Source organism: Bemisia tabaci, chromosome 6 (assembly GCF_918797505.1).
Source record: "Bemisia tabaci chromosome 6, PGI_BMITA_v3".
Classification (NCBI taxonomy): Eukaryota; Metazoa; Arthropoda; class Insecta; order Hemiptera; family Aleyrodidae; genus Bemisia; species Bemisia tabaci.
In genome coordinates, this window is record NC_092798.1 from 42,727,202 (window position 1) to 42,743,133 (window position 15,932).

At 33.6% G+C, this 15,932-nt stretch overlaps 1 protein-coding gene across 6 annotated transcripts in view; it reads left to right on the top strand.

Annotated features, from left to right (window-relative positions):
- The window catches only part of Obsc (Obscurin), a 252,766-nt gene that overhangs the window by 234,947 nt on the left and 1,887 nt on the right, over positions 1–15,932 (top strand). For all 6 annotated transcript variants that reach the window (XM_019050687.2, XM_072301410.1, XM_072301413.1 and 3 more), the window contains 18 exons: positions 136–373; positions 837–1,119; positions 1,883–2,039; positions 2,638–2,776; positions 3,249–3,354; positions 4,188–4,548; positions 5,494–5,696; positions 6,495–6,661; positions 7,082–7,276; positions 7,720–7,829; positions 8,104–8,259; positions 8,978–9,288; positions 9,919–10,099; positions 11,016–11,183; positions 12,165–12,288; positions 12,985–13,168; positions 14,018–14,243; positions 15,030–15,135. In XM_019050687.2, the coding sequence (XP_018906232.2) occupies positions 136–373; positions 837–1,119; positions 1,883–2,039; positions 2,638–2,776; positions 3,249–3,354; positions 4,188–4,548; positions 5,494–5,696; positions 6,495–6,661; positions 7,082–7,276; positions 7,720–7,829; positions 8,104–8,259; positions 8,978–9,288; positions 9,919–10,099; positions 11,016–11,183; positions 12,165–12,288; positions 12,985–13,168; positions 14,018–14,243; positions 15,030–15,135 (3,415 nt within the window). The remainder of the gene's footprint in view (positions 1–135; positions 374–836; positions 1,120–1,882; positions 2,040–2,637; positions 2,777–3,248; positions 3,355–4,187; positions 4,549–5,493; positions 5,697–6,494; positions 6,662–7,081; positions 7,277–7,719; positions 7,830–8,103; positions 8,260–8,977; positions 9,289–9,918; positions 10,100–11,015; positions 11,184–12,164; positions 12,289–12,984; positions 13,169–14,017; positions 14,244–15,029; positions 15,136–15,932) is intronic.

The following is a 15,932-nucleotide window of genomic DNA, read 5'->3' on the forward strand; positions in this document are numbered from 1 at the left end:
ATGTTGATTCTTATTTGTCAACAGTCAATTTTGTGAGATCTGGTAGTGATCAGAAATGCAAACGCCTGTAGTTAATATACATTGCAATTCACACCGTAAAGTTGTCTAAAATTACTCCTGATATTTTCCCCCTAGAATGTTGGAACGAGATGAAGGTATGTACGAAGCGGTCGCAACCAATGAACACGGTCAAGCAAGACAGCGAGTACGACTCCGTTGTGCAGAGTATCCTGTTTTCATCAAACGACCAGAGGAGACATATGTCATGATGCGACGGTCATGTAGACTGGAAGCCAAAATAACGGGCGTTCCATACCCTGATATTAAATGGTTCAAAGACTGGCAGCCTCTTGCTCCCTCATCCAGAGTTCGAGTGAGTATCATCAGTGAAAAGCTGTAAATATCCATGTGACCATGTAATGCCTTCTAACATTTTTGTCGCTTTTAGGTCATCTTCTTCCAACATTATCAACATTATATCAAATTTGAATCAACTGTACTTTGCAAACACTTATGCAGAACTTGGTCTGTCAAAACTAGTTTTGACTGCTCTGTGTTAAACAAGTAAATTTCAGAATACATTGGTCAAAATAAGTTTTAATGGAGGGGATTTGTGGAAACAAGTTTTGACCAGTGGATTCTAGAATTTAGTGATTTTGGGTTATTACTACAAGATGCATTTATATTCATCACCCAAGACTTGCGCCCTTTGGGGATACGCATTCTTGTGCATGATGTCAAACTTGGAGCTTATAACATAGTCTAAGGAAGTGCTTTTAACTTTTTTCAATGCTCTGCTATTTTAAAATAAATATTGACTACTTATTGTTGAGCAGATTCAACACATAGAGCCAGACACATGTGTCCTTGTGATCGCAGATGTGATCTTGAAAGACCAAGGATTGTACAGCATCAGTGCTCGCAACGTGGCCGGTTCTATTTCAACCTCCGTGAGTTTGCACGTTGAAGAGAGTGAAGGGCAGTTCAGCTTCCACAGCTACAGCCGCTTCCCGCATGCCAAGCTCAAGACAAGGAAAGCAACTGATCTCTACGACCTTGGAGATGAACTTGGGCGTGGAACCCAAGGTATCACCTACCACGCGGTCGAAAGGATAACAGGTGAGCCTCCTAAAAATATGCCTCTTAAGTTTTTAAGTAAGAAAATATAGATATTAAGTCCATTTAATCTTGGAAGTGTTTCTTTTGAAAGAGGATGAAGCTCCTGGGTTATACCCTGTTTATTTTGAAGCTAACAAAGGATAGTATATTTAAAGACATCCTGAAAGATTTTTTTTTACTTTGCGACTAATATCTTATATTAGGAGTTCTTCGTGATGGCCAAGAATGGCCTTATACTGCTTTTTAGAAAAGGGGTGTTCTGAAGATGTTTCCTTATGTAACTTTACTTCAATTTGATTTAATATTTAATCCAAATAATGAATTCATTTTCTTTTCTTTTTTTGTATGAAACATCGTACTGTTCGTTAGGTAGGCTTTCTAACATGAGAATTTTCCAAATTATTAGCGTCCTGATATGTATTTAAAACTTGGGTTTTTTAAACTCTGCATTTTGCCAATCAATTGCTACGACAATTTGCTCCTGAATTAGTTAGTCATAATTTTATAAGTTGTCAACTCGTAGGTAAAATTTTCATTCATGAAGTGTTTTCTAAGTAAAGTTTTAATTCAGATGTTTATATTCTACATGGAGAAATTTCAAGGAAAGTAGGTAATGCGCGCGACCTGATCTTTTAGTGCACTGTAGTAGTTTATTGTTGCAATGGAGAAACATCTGCTTCTATTCTGTTAACTGTTTAATCCATTTTTCTCAGTCTCAAAATCGACCTCTCTCCTATTATTTTTCCTTCCTTTTCTTTTTTAGGTCGCAACTTTGCAGCTAAAGTAATGACTGGAACGAAGGACTACAGATTTGACATGACTGAAGAGTTTGAAGTCATGAACAATTTGAACCATCGTAATCTTATCCGGTTGTATGAGGGTTATGAAACAACAAAGACTATTACGATCATCACAGAATTGTATCCTTTTGATTTCAGCATGTAGACATGATTACCTTGTTGAAGTTTTAATTGCTGTCTCTCTTAATTACCAAGTCTGACTGTAAATAAAAAAAGAAAAGGAATACTAGTAGTACACCATCTAAGTGTTTCTAGTCATTCATTATTTCGTGATAACTTTATGTTGCTTCTTATCATAGTGTCTCGGTGTGTGACAATTGTCTGTGTATGTGTGTATATGTGATATGCTTTGCTTCATCCCGTAATATCATTCTATCTTCTTAAGTTTTTTTTGCAGGCATTGATAACCGAATGAGGACAAGTTTTTAAGCAACTTTGAGCAGTGGAAGCATCTGCAGAATTTGGATGAGTCAATTATAATGAGATAAATAAGATTTAAAGTAATATAAAGCAACTTAATTTTACCGTTCCTCCTTTTTGGCTGTGTTTGTTGTTTTTTCATTGAATTGCTGCATTAACAATCAGAGAAAAAATACCCTTCTTTCTAAAGATTTAATTAATTTTAATTTTATTTACAATTTTTTCCTACTTCGTTTCAAGTGATGTATATATCCGTACAATTTTGTCATTCCTTCATTTCCTTAACTCTTAATCACAGGGCAAGTGGAGGTGAATTACTTGATGTACTGACACGTCAAACTCATGTAACAGAAGCAGAAATTGCATATTATATCAGGCAAATTTTGTGGGGTATTGAACACATGCACCACAATAGTTACGCTCATCTAGGTCTTACGGTAAGTTGAGTAGTTGCTTCAAAATCCTCCCCAGGAAATTGTTTTAAAGCAGGGTTTGAGATGCTTCCTATCTCTGATACAAATTAACAGTGAATAAATCTAAATTTATTTTAAAAAAAAAAATTCATGCCTATTACGTAATCTTTTTGATTTTGAAGATATTGCCAAAATGTCCTTAAAACTTCTACAAATGTTGATTACTACAACTAGGCTACTATCATACAGTATCACTGGAGGATGAACATACAAATCCACACTTATTACCAGAAAGTTATCCACGAAAGTCAGTAAAACCTGTATGCTGACCATAAGTAGCTTCACCAATTAAAAAGTTTTAGTGATGATTCTGAGCCATTTTGTTTTCTTTAGAAACAACTTTACCTAGACTTCACAGTCTAGAAGTAACTTTAGCACTTAATACTGTTGCAATATTTCAAGGTCATCTTACCAATTTTTCTTCTCAACATTTCAGCCTGGTGATCTTCTAATATCTCACATTGGAGGTGATGAGTTGAAAATTAGTGATTTTGGTTGCAGTCGCAAAATCAATTATGGAAAATTCCACCCGCTTTATTATGGTGAGTGATGAAATGATTAAACTACAAGGGTTAAATAATTTTTAATTGAGAATTAATTTTTAAACATATGCTAGCAGCATTTTAGTTATTTTTCAGATGTTTTACCTGATTCATAGAAAAATGAGCAGGTCTCATCTGCAGACTGATTCTGAATACATAATTTACTATCAAAATTTTTTTTTTTTTTTTTTTTTTTTTTTTTTTTATTTTTTTTACTTTGATTCTACTTGGAGGAATCTGAAGTGTTTTAAAAAACGGTTTTTATTCTATTAGAAAAATGTGTGAGGACTCTCCCTCTTAAAAAAAAAAAAAAAAAAAAAAAAAAAAAAAAAAAAAAAAAAAAATAAATGGAACAAGCAGACTTTTGAAAATTGATGAGTTTTAACAGAATCTTACTTAGATGAATCTGACAGAATGAAACCTATTAAATCCTTTTCTTCGTTTTAAAATTTATGCGAGCATTATTTAAATTCATACGTACAGTTTCAGTTCTTTATATGCATGCTTGAATTTAATATAAAAATTTCACAATTTAGGATTTGTACCACAGAGTAAAAAGATTGCAAAAAATTGATAAATAAATTATAGATAATTTTATCTTTTGTGTCTAAAAATCTTTAAATAAAAGTTCATCACCAAATGTTTAATGTTCCAAAAATTTTACCTCCTCTTGAAATAAAGTCATCTCCATCATTTTTCATCACTTAAATTATACATAACAGAAAACTGTAGAAGACTGTAGTACTAAGAGGTTACTTATTTTAGTACTACTTTTGGGTCATTTTTACCCCTAAGAGCACAGCTTTCTAAGATACTGATAACTTTACTTTCAGGTATGCCGGAGTTTGTTGCACCTGAGGTGGTTCGTGGTGATGGTGTTTACTTCCCTGCGGACATGTGGTCCATTGGTGTGATAACACATCTTTTCCTGACCGGAGTGTCGCTTTTCCGAGGCCGCGATGACCAGGAAACCCTGTTGCGAATCAAAAACAACCAATACCAGCTCAGCTCCAGTCTGAGTGAGAATGCACGTGATTTTATCTCCAAGTTGCTTCTCATCGATACTGAGGCCCGAATGGATATCAAAAATGCACTGCGACACCCATGGCTTAATCTTGCCGATAAACCACTTTCTGATCCTGATCATTATGAAATTAGCACTGATTGCCTGCGTAACTACTATAACTCTTACAAGTACGTTGTTTTTGCGTCATTTTTGTCAGTCTCTCATAGATTTGATGTCCTCTGAGAGAAGTCAAGAATAGAAGATTAAATTACCAGTGAGAAAGTAAAAAAGTTGAGGGAAATCACATACCCTTCGAAACCCTCACTGATCTAGTGGAAATGACCAGTGGCTACTGTGTTAAACTTACAATAGGCCAGTGGCATAACATTTTTGCCAAGTATCTAACAGTCATTCTGCAGGTCAAATTTCATGAAAAAAAAAAAAAAAAAAACCATTATAAACTTATAAAGTTTAAAAAAGCGTTTTTAAGGGGCGGAAAAGCTGTAAAATTTGACTGGCCAAAGGCAGACAATCATAATGATGCAGCTAAGCCATGGCTTGCCTATGACGTCAGAACAGCCCGCCAAGAATAACAATTCAAATGGGTCACGATTTTGGCGACTGCACAATCGATTTTTCTCTTGTCATTTTGAGTAAAAAAACTCCGAAAAAATTAGTGGGAGCTCAATTCACTTAGTTTTCAAAAAAAATGAATCGACAAAGATAGGCGCCACTGACCCATTGTGTTGAGTCATTCAAAAAAATGTAAAATATGTACCGATTTTTTTTTTATTATTTCTAATCATGAAAAAATTCCGGACTGAGATCTAATAAAAGACTTTAGGCTTATCTCTGTCGTCAAAATTTGAAAATAGCATATTTCTATAAACACAATTATTTAAATGTTAAATATAGTGAAAAATAATGTACACAACCCTTCAAATTGTAAAATACTTGTTTCAAGGAAATTGATTCCGTGTTTGAAAATGAACAAAAAAGCATATAATTATCTAGACTCAGCCTGAATTCTAGGAAACATGTTTTTTACTCGTTGCATAACTGCTCTTTGCAGTTCCTTTTTCTCTCCTCCCTCAGAGCCTATTTCACTCATATGTATTTTTGATGTGCATCAGGGATTGGTACAGCAATGCTTCCTGCCGCACATGGTACAGAAGACGCAAGCTCGAAACTGCATTCACACATCCGTCCAGAATGGTGTATCCACCTGGTCATTCATACACTCCCGAGTCAACTCCACCCCCACAAAGCAAATTACCTCCGCATCGAACATGGGAGGACCAAATTCCGTCACGTGAACCTATTGATGTAGATATTGGTAAGTAACTGGAGAATTTTTGATGATTCGTAAGTCATTTCTCTGAATTTTACTCTACTTGGAACATGATGATTTTATCCACTCAGTATCAGTTAGTCTTTGAGGAGTAGGCAGTTAAAATTAAAATTGCACGTAGAGTGAATGTTTATACATTTTATTTTTCAAGTACAAAAAGGAGGGAAAACGTTAGCTTATGGCCAACTTCATGTCCTCTTCATTAAGAACAACAATTTTAGTGTTGCATTAGAGCAACAGATAGCTAAATTCAAACATGCGAAAATTGTCTGAATTTTGTAAAACTGATCTGCGTTACTCTGCAAAGCAACTTATCATGGTGTAAAATGTGATCTCTGGAAAATTTAATTTATTTGCAGGATATTCTAAATGGACCACCTAAGGTCTGAAATCCCATTTAAGGTCTGAACTATAAAAAAAGTTTCGCACGTTTTGTTTTAAAAATTTTATGTGGAAAATGATTCATCCAACGGAAAGTTCAAAATCAACTCCACAACGACACAGATTAAATGGTAGTTAGATTACACCGTTGACGTTACTTTTATTTTTGCCATCAAACCAATATTAACGATGAACACTTGTATCTTGTTAAAAAGTTGATTTTCAGACTTCCTGCTCTGTGATTCATTTTTCATGTGAAATTTTGTGGAGAAAAAATATTGCATCCTGCTCTAATTCACACTTTGTTTAGAGGCCGATTAGATGAGATTTTTTTAATACTGATCTTTCATTTGCTGTATGGAGTAAAAATTGGTCGTTTATTGACTTGTATCTTTATTTCAGGAATGATCAAAAATGAGAGTCACTACCAGTATGGTCCAGACACATACTTACTGCAGCTGCGAGATGTTGACTTCCCGGTGCGGCTCCGAGAGTATATGAAAGTAGCAGCTAACCGAGCTCCCCGTTTAAGCCAAGTATTCGACCATGAGTGCCATCTTGACTGGAGAGTAAGTAGCTTCTTATCTCAGTGAATGGTTGAAAAGTAATTGTAGCACATAAAAGATTTGAATGACAATCTTGTCAATTGAGGAAAAATGTGTTCAGAACCGACCAATCTCATACAAGTAAGTGGAAGGTGTAAAAAACTGAAACATAAAAGCGAAAGAATGGTGTCTCATATTTAGTTATAAGTAGTACAGTAAAACCTTGTTAAGTCATTATATGCGGAAGTCAGGAAACAACTCAAATTATCTATAACACCAATCCTGTTTTTTGTCCATCTAAAGAAATGTTGAAATGCAACAAGAGCTTTCAGCACATTTTAACTATTGATCAGTCATCCCAAAGCTCATAGTTTAATTTTTACCCTATCACCCAACTCCAGAAATATTTTGATACTAGTGGATACTTCTCTCTGTGTTTTACAGATGCCGATCATCAGAGAAAGGAGGAGATTTACAGACGTCATGGATGAAGAAATAGACGATGAAAGGAAAGCTCGTATCAACCGTTATGGTAACTTCGAAAGCTTAAGTACCCGTAGACTTCGCAATGAGGTCGGTATGAGACCTGATACTCGTGTTGAGGCTGAGGCGTTGATGGATGCCAAGAGAGAGGGTCAGGTAATTATCACTTAGTAATGTGTTTCAATATGTTAAAGTGTAATGAGTCGAAAAACTTCAGGAACTAAATTTTATCCCTCAATTTATGTAAATAATGTTGAGGAAAAAGTTTTAACTATAGCTTTTTTCAATGAAAGCCGAATTTTTTTAAAATTTTTCACTGGGCTAAAATCAAGGATGTGTTCATAATGCATCACTTGTGGAATTATTATTTTGGGTCTATGTAGATTTCAATAATTGAATGTATGATTTCAAAAGAGAATAACATGATTTTGCTTCACTCAATTTTTTTCCCTTCTGTGAAGGAAAAAGCTTTTTGAAGATAACCAGATTCTTTTGCAGTAAAATCAGAAAATCAGAAACATCATGAAATCAGAATTCACTTTTATCTTTCTAATCAGCCTTTATTTTATCTAATTAACTGTCTTATTCTCTCTTTTCAGCCTCCTTTCTTCCGAGAAAAGCCACAAATCACACCAATTTTCGGAAATAAAGTCTGTGACATTTCCTACTTTGTCGTTGGTGACCCTGAGCCAACTATTCAATGGTTCAAGTAAGTAATATTTCAGTATCCTGAACGTTTTGCATCAATTTTTTTCATAATTTAAAATACGATTAGAGAAAATCCTTGTTGGAAACAAATTCTTTGCTGTCCTCTTTCCTCCTAATGTTTCCATCATTCATTTGAGCAGAAAGTAGAAGCCACAAGCTTTATGGTTTTTCTTTATTCATTAAAATATGTTTTCTGTAAGATATAATCTGAAAAATATTGCAATGATCCTTAATTAGTATTTTAAATCTTACCTTTTATTCCATTTTGTTTGCAGGAATGACTTGGTTCTAACGGAAGGCAAAAGAGTTAAATTCTTACGGGATGATGAAGGGCGATCTGTACTGCGGCTAAACCCTGCCTTAGAGTATGACGTGGGAACGTTCAAGTGTGTTGCAAGAAACAAATGCGGCCAGACAGTTGCAAGGATGAGGTGAGTTTAAAATCATCTGAAGTTCTCCAACCCTAAGTTGCATTCATTGTAACTCAATGACAGTTGATGAAAATTCTCATCACTTTTTGAATTTCAGAATGGATGAGTTTTTTCCTCATTGATTTTGGTTGGTCATCTTTGATCAACTCTCTGATGTACTACGGCCCTTACATTAACAAGGAATCTGTATAAAAGACCAAAAGAACAAGTATAGATTTAAATTATTTCGGGACTTAAGACTTTCAAAATATTCAGACTTTCTAATATATTCATATTAAATGCTTAATTTACATTTAAAGCAAAGTTTTGATATTTTTCTCAGTTGCACCTTTAAAAAATATTTTTAAAAAATGCACCCTTAACACAATTAGCTTTAAAAAATCATATTTTGAAATTTTCATTTACCTCGCTAAAAGCTCAAGTCTACAAATTTTGTGCGATAGAGTTGTTTATTCATTTAAATAGATGTTATGTCAAAAAAAATTTTTTTATTGTATTCATGGAAAATAGAACATAAATTGAAGCAGAAGAATTTTGAAAGTGCTCAGTCTCAGGTCGCAAGTGGAAAGGCAGAGAAATGACTACTGAGGGGACACCCATCGACAGACCTGTTACCTTAGTTACAGCATTTGCCCGGGTTAAAGTAAAATTTACTCAAATTTCCAATCCAATAACACCAATCAGTATAAATCATTCTTGCTCTTTTTTTTCTGTTTAGATTGGTTGCAGGAGGTCCGCCTGATGCGCCAGACTCTCCAATAGCTGTGGAAACATCAGACACAGAGGTTTTGCTGCGCTGGAAGCAGCCAAAAGAAGATGGCCATGCTGAAGTTCTCTGCTACCGTCTCCAGTACAAAGAGTCGCACAACCCAGATTGGGAAGATATCTGCAGCACAATCAACCACGAATTTTGGCTTGTCAAAAACCTGAAACCTAATTCAAATTACCTGTTCCGGCTTGCAGCTCGCAACTGTCACGGCTGGAGCAAGCCAGGCATTCCATCCGAGCATATCACAACTGAGAAAGAAGGTAAAGCAAAGAAATGTCTCATTATTTTTTTGCAGGCTTACATGGATTTTTGTACAACACTTCTAAATTGAAGATTATATGATTCGATGAAGATTTTGTTGTCCTTCTTTTTAAATTCAATGTCTGATGAAAGTTTAAAATTACATAAAAAATTACTTGACAGCAGTTCGACTGCATGTCTAATGTTATATAAGCTTATTTTGATTGTTCACATTTGCAAATTTATTAAATGTATGTCCGAGGTCAAACATACAAACACCATTTGCGAAGTCATTTTGCTTCTCTATAATTTTTTTTCAGCTGAAAATATGAGAAAAATATTTTTTTAGACAGCTGATTATTTTAAATTGTTAATTAGTATATTTTCTTCTCAATATACCTCTTGGTTATTTTCTGCCTCACTAAACCACTAGTCAAGCGTAATAGCTTTTTGTGCATGAAAATCATCCCGAATACATATTTTATTGCTTGCTAGGATTTTTATTGTATTGGGAGGTTTATCATCATAAACCTCACTTATTTAAAGAATCGATGACAAAGAAGATAAAAAAGTCGTAATATTGAGTGAAGTAAAACCAACTAAAGGCTGGCAACTGAAGAGCTCCTTTTAAATAAAATAATTATTTTCAGATACCCCAAAAATAGTGATCACTGTAGCGATGAAACATATGCAGACAATGAGCGAAAGTGGCAGAGACATCTACGAAGACGAAGATGAATTGAAATTGGATTACAAGGTTGAAAGGGAACCCATTCAATGGATTGACTCATTACCCACAGACAACTATAGATTCTTATCTGAAATTTTCCGGTATGCAGCTATTTTAATTGTTATTTGCGTAATCTTAATAATACTTTCTCACCTTATTGATTCAGTTGTAATTCATGTATCTACCGATAAAATTGATTTCTAGTAGAGAAGTGTAAGTCCAAAATTTTTGGATTTTATTTTATTATTTTGTAGAGTACTTTACAAGCAGAAGCTTTTCAAACCTAGTCAGCAGTTATGCCATTCATTCATCTGCAAAAAAAAAATTCTAAGGCATCCTCATATTTTGAAAAAATAATATCATTGCTTTTTATCATGTTTTAATCACAAAAATAAGTGACTGAACTTTTAAAAGTTGTTTTTATCTTACTTTCTTAGATTCAATTTCTTAAGTTTCCTTTTCTGTAAGTTGTAAAAAGAGAGCAATGCCTCCAAGTTTTTTCCTTGCCTGAATGTTATACCATGTCATACCTGGTGCCCTATTCAAATGACAAAAATGAGTGTCCAAAGAATATGTCATAAGATCTTCTTCCTCACTCAAAATGCCATTATTTTCCTTCATTTTTTTGAAAAGGGGCGTGAGTCTAAGATTTTAAATTAGCCTGGTAAGGCACTAAAAAGTCCACGGAAAAAATTATTTCAGAACTTTCAAATACATGTTGACCAATCCGTTGAACATTTTAGAAAATTCATCCTGCTTGCACAAACGTCAATTTTAGACCTCTCCTGTTGAACTTGGTTTTGTAGTTTTTCCATGTTATACCAAAAATCAACACAATTATTCTCTAATTGAGTTTTAAAACAATCAAAGAGACTACTTGCTCTTTATTGATTTTATTTTTGACCATATTTTATCATTTTTTTATTAATAATCTAATTGATAACTCACAATGCAGGATGATTTTCATTCCAGCTTTTTTTCATTTAATTAATTGTTTTTCCTTTTTTCTCATTGCAGTGGCCGATTTTCTGTCGTTGTGAAAGGTGTAAGAATAGAAGACGAAAGAACAGTCGTAGCTAAACTTCTTGAAGTCAATGAAAAGACGGAGAAGCAAGTGATGAAAGAATTTGAGAACCTGCGTTCTTTACGGCACGTTCGCATCGCAGCTCTTCTAGAAGCTTACAAGTATGGATTTTATTCATTGTTTTCAGATATATTCAGTTTTTTCTTATTTTTTACTTTATTTTTTGCTTTAAGAGGTTTCTATCGATGAAAGTTCTCGCATAACTTTTGAGAAACCAACAATTAAGGCTAGACCAAAATCAATGGTAAGGATAATTTCGCTCATTTTTGGCTGTAGAAAAATGGGACTGATTACTGCTTTGTAAAAATTATTTCTACTTTTATTGAAGTGCTCAGGAACTAATGTAAAATACATAATTTATTTTTCCTTTTGTAATTGTGTATTCAACTTTTTCTCTTAAAATTTTCAGACTCCTAAAAATAATAATAGAGTGCTGAAAAAGATGGCCTAGGTGTCTTCAGAGCCAAAAAATCTTGAGGAATTTTTTCCCCCTAAAATCTCAAATAAAACAGGAACATGTCTGAACTGTTCATGGAAAAAGCTAGAAATGCCTCTTTTACTCAATTTTTTCTTTTTCTTGTGGATTTCAATTATTTTGGAAAATTATATCATCAAGAAAAATGAAAACTTTGAGGTCTATTGCATGAAGATTAAGTGAGATCTCTCCTTTTTTTACTTTTATTGGTACTTATCATGTTGACACCAAAAAAATGAAGACATTCTTTGTCATTCTGTTTAGACAAAAATTTTATAAATAAGTGGACTGATTATGGAAATTATATCAGAACAATAAGGCAAAACCCTTGACAGAGCCTTTTTGCAACATGTATATGTAAATCTCTTTTTCATGTCTTTTTTGCTAACATAAAATTTCAGTAATAGTCTCAAAGATGATTTTTTCTCTGAAGTCTGTTAAAATGTAAATAATCTGCTTTCCCATTATAGAATTAAATTTTCTTTAAGATTAATCCACTTCTGCTGCATTGTAAATTTTCTGAAGTAAAGGGATTAATGCTGTCGTTAATGATTATAATTTTTTACTTTAAACTGTATCATCAATTGTACGTTCTTATTTTTTTCAGACCATCCTCCCATCCTGGTTTAGTTGTATTTATCTTAGAAAAGTTACAAGGAGCTGATATCCTCACAGCTTTGTCAAGTAGACACGAATATTCAGAACAAGTTGTTATGACTGTCGTCTCGCAGGTAACAATTTAAGTTCTTAAATTTTGACACAGAGTTGAAACATTAATTTTGCAGAACTGTTTTTCTATTTTCTTTTTGAAATTTAACGGCTTATCTCTGAAAACCAATGTACAAAAGTTGTAAAATGCTTATCTCTCTTAACTGCCAAGCTTGGCCATTTTTTTTTTTTGGGGGGGGGGGGGGGGGCATGAATAAAAAATGAAAACCTACCTGAAAGATAGATCTCAAATCATGTAAACTTTTGGGCAAAAAATAACCTAATTTATGTAAGTGGTAAGTTTAATGCGTTAATAAGTGCATTCAATCATAAGACATACAAATTATATATGCATTTTTTCTATTTATTCCGTCTCACATTGAAAAAAAGGAAGAAAGATCCTTTTCGAATTGAATTAGTTCACTCTTTTTAATTCAGTTGTTTAATTTCTGCCGAGAAATCCATTTTTCCCAAGTATATTTGCTCATCAAAAAAAAAATAAAATGAAATAAAATAAAATAAAATGAAAAAATAGAAAAATAAACAAAAGCAAACAGACAAACAAGAAACAAAACAAAACCAGGAAAATAGGAAGGAGAGAAAAAAATTCACAAAAGGCCCTTTCAGCTAACATTGATATTTTTTCATCTTTTAGTCAGTCGAAAGTAGTTTCAAACTTTAAATATTATACATTGATCTTGTTTGTTTTCTGATTCTAGCTTCTGGATGCTGTTCAATATTTACATTGGCGAGGCCTAGCACACTTAGATATTCAGCCAGACAATGTAGTCATGGCGACCACGCGCAGTACGCAAGTGAAGCTGGTCGATTTTGCTGCCACGCATTATGTTAGTAAATTAGGGACGATGGTGAATCCATCGAACACATGTTTGGACTATGATTGTAAGTATATTAAGTTTTCTCCTTTTTCACTTCTTTTCTTCTAATTCTGGAGGTTCGGTTTATTATCGGTCAGGTTGACAAAATTTCATTCAACAGGTTGAAGAAGAAAGCTAAAGGTTTGAAAGACTGTTCAACTGACTAAGTGACTGATGGTTTTCAAGTTATTGACTATGATTCCTATATGTCAAAAAAAAATATATTTACCTCTGAAATCTGCAAAGTTTCCATCTTTTTACAAAGGCGTTGTATGTCAATCTCTTCTGTTTATAAATAATGTGGCCGTATCACCCTCTAATTGGCTCAGGTGCGATACACAATTCAACCGATCAGGAGCCTCAATTATATTATTCACAACGCAAAAAATTGATGTATTTGATGTACCTCAATCTAATGAGTCTGAATTGATCGAAAGCCAAACTATTAATGATTGATTTATCAAATCAATTTTTTTAAACTTGTTCCTCAATTTCTCCCCTTTGTTTTGATATTTAGTTATTTTCAGCTTTTCCATGTTTGTAGCTCTCTAATACGTCTATCTTTGATCAATTGTTCTCTCCATGCATTAATTTACGCTTTCCCTGAATTTAAAACTGATTGTTCCCATTTAAAAAATGTATGTTCAGAGTCTAGTGAGCTAACACTGAAATCTTCCTTTCCTCCCTTAATCTTTAGGCTTACATGTATCATCAAACATTTCAATCACTTTTCCCTTTCGTGGAGTACTTTTATTCAGCTAAGATGGGTTTTTCAATACAGAGTTATGCTGTTTATTCATTGATTACTTGTGCTGTTTTTTTGTCGTTTGCAACTTTGTGTGTGTTTCAACATTTATTGTTTTGATTTGTGCAGCACCTGAAGTACTTTGTGATGAACCTGCATTCCCCCAAAGCGACATCTGGTCAATTGGTGTCCTGGCATACGTTCTGTTGTCAGGCAAGTCGCCTTTCCGAGGAGAGAACGACCAAGAAACAAGACAGAACATCATTTTTGTCCGCTACAGATTCGAACACCTGTACAAAGAGTTATCTCAAGAAGCAACTAGATTCCTCATGCTCATTTTCAAAAGATCTCCCTGGTAAGCTCAACTTGCAAATCTTGCATTTAAATTCTTTTGAAAAGAAAGAAATTCTTTTTTTGAAAATGGAGGAAGAAGTCGTGTAAAAATTATAACAGTTATTACGTGGTATGTCCTTTGAAACCTGTGAATAATCAATTCAGTTGTTAAGACTGATTATATCACTAGATTAACAAACTGCTAATTTAATTCCTGTGAATTGAAGCAAATTTTTTTCCGGTCGATCATCACACACGATTGTCTCATTGCATTCTCGAGAGGAATTCATTCTGCCAGGAATTTTTTGTACGCTTATTCATCATATTCATTTTAAGAATCACTTAATCTAACTAACTTTAATATCGACATTAGATCAACAGAGCCTACAAACTTGTCTCATCATTTCATATAGAAATAGGCACACAAAAATTATAGCCAAATTACTGCAAACGAGAACCCCACTGTGTGACTATTGATTTTGCTCAATTAAAGTACTTCCAGAATATTTTTCATTTTTTTCTTGTCTCGGAGATTTTATAATATATCCTTGAACAAAGTAGCTCCCTCTGCAAATCCAAGTTCTGAAAACTTTTAGACTTTAACTCATGAGAGCCAAAAAGTGCTGTAAGGTCAATATCCACCAGATTAAAAAAATGTTTGTAACCATCAATGATTCTCAAAATCTAATTGCAAAGTTTCAACTACTGTTCCACTGCTTGCTCTTCCAATTAATTATTGGACAACCCTGTTTTTGTTGTGTAATTTTATTTAGAATTATTTTTGAAAGTATAAAATTTGTATTTACAGCAAAAGGCCAACAGCTGAAGAATGTCAAGAACATCGCTGGCTGTCGCCAACAGAGTTTATGATTAAGAAAAGAGAACGAGCCAACTTCCTTGGAATGCGACTCAAGGTAATTCTACCTGATTTTCTTATTTCTTTTTCTTTTATTTCACCAAGTTACACATTTTCTAGAGAGAAATCAATTGCGCTAACCACAAATTGCTGTTTCAATGATGACCTCTTTTTAAGTTTCCCCTCTCCTTTTTTTCTGAGTAAAAAAGTGCCAGCAAGTCCTGAATTTAAAAAAAAATAAATAAAAATTTATATTGTTTTTGAGGTGGCCATAGCCACAAATGTCAAGCTTTTCTAGACTCTGTGCTCAATTATGTCATAATTAAAAAACTTAAAACTTTAAAATGCAGCATCTCTGCCAAAATAGATAAACATCATTTATATTGATAATTGCTAAATTGAAAATAGCCAAAAATTCAATCTGCCTCAGAGATAACTTGTGAAGATTTGATGTTTCCAACTTTTTTCTCAAAGTTACATTGCATTCGCTCAGTGATGCAAGGGAACATAATGATTCATTAAGAAGTAAAAAGGAAAATATGTAGTACAGTAGAAGTTGATTATTGGTAATTTAAACTACATATGAACTGAGTTTAACACAAACGCACCAAGTCGCATTTTGGAGGAAAGTGATTTGAGAGTGGTTTTGAATTCAACAGAGAATTTGCAGGTGTCTGAAATTTGATGAATTCCATGTTAAAGTAAAAACTGCTGAGTGAATTGAACACGAGGATACCCTTGGTTAATGAATTGAAAAATTATTGGAGAAGATATGACAAAATGATCTAATATGCTAAAATACGTGTATTTAAATGGGAAATGCCACCAGATGACGTCACTAGACGGTGCATTTTC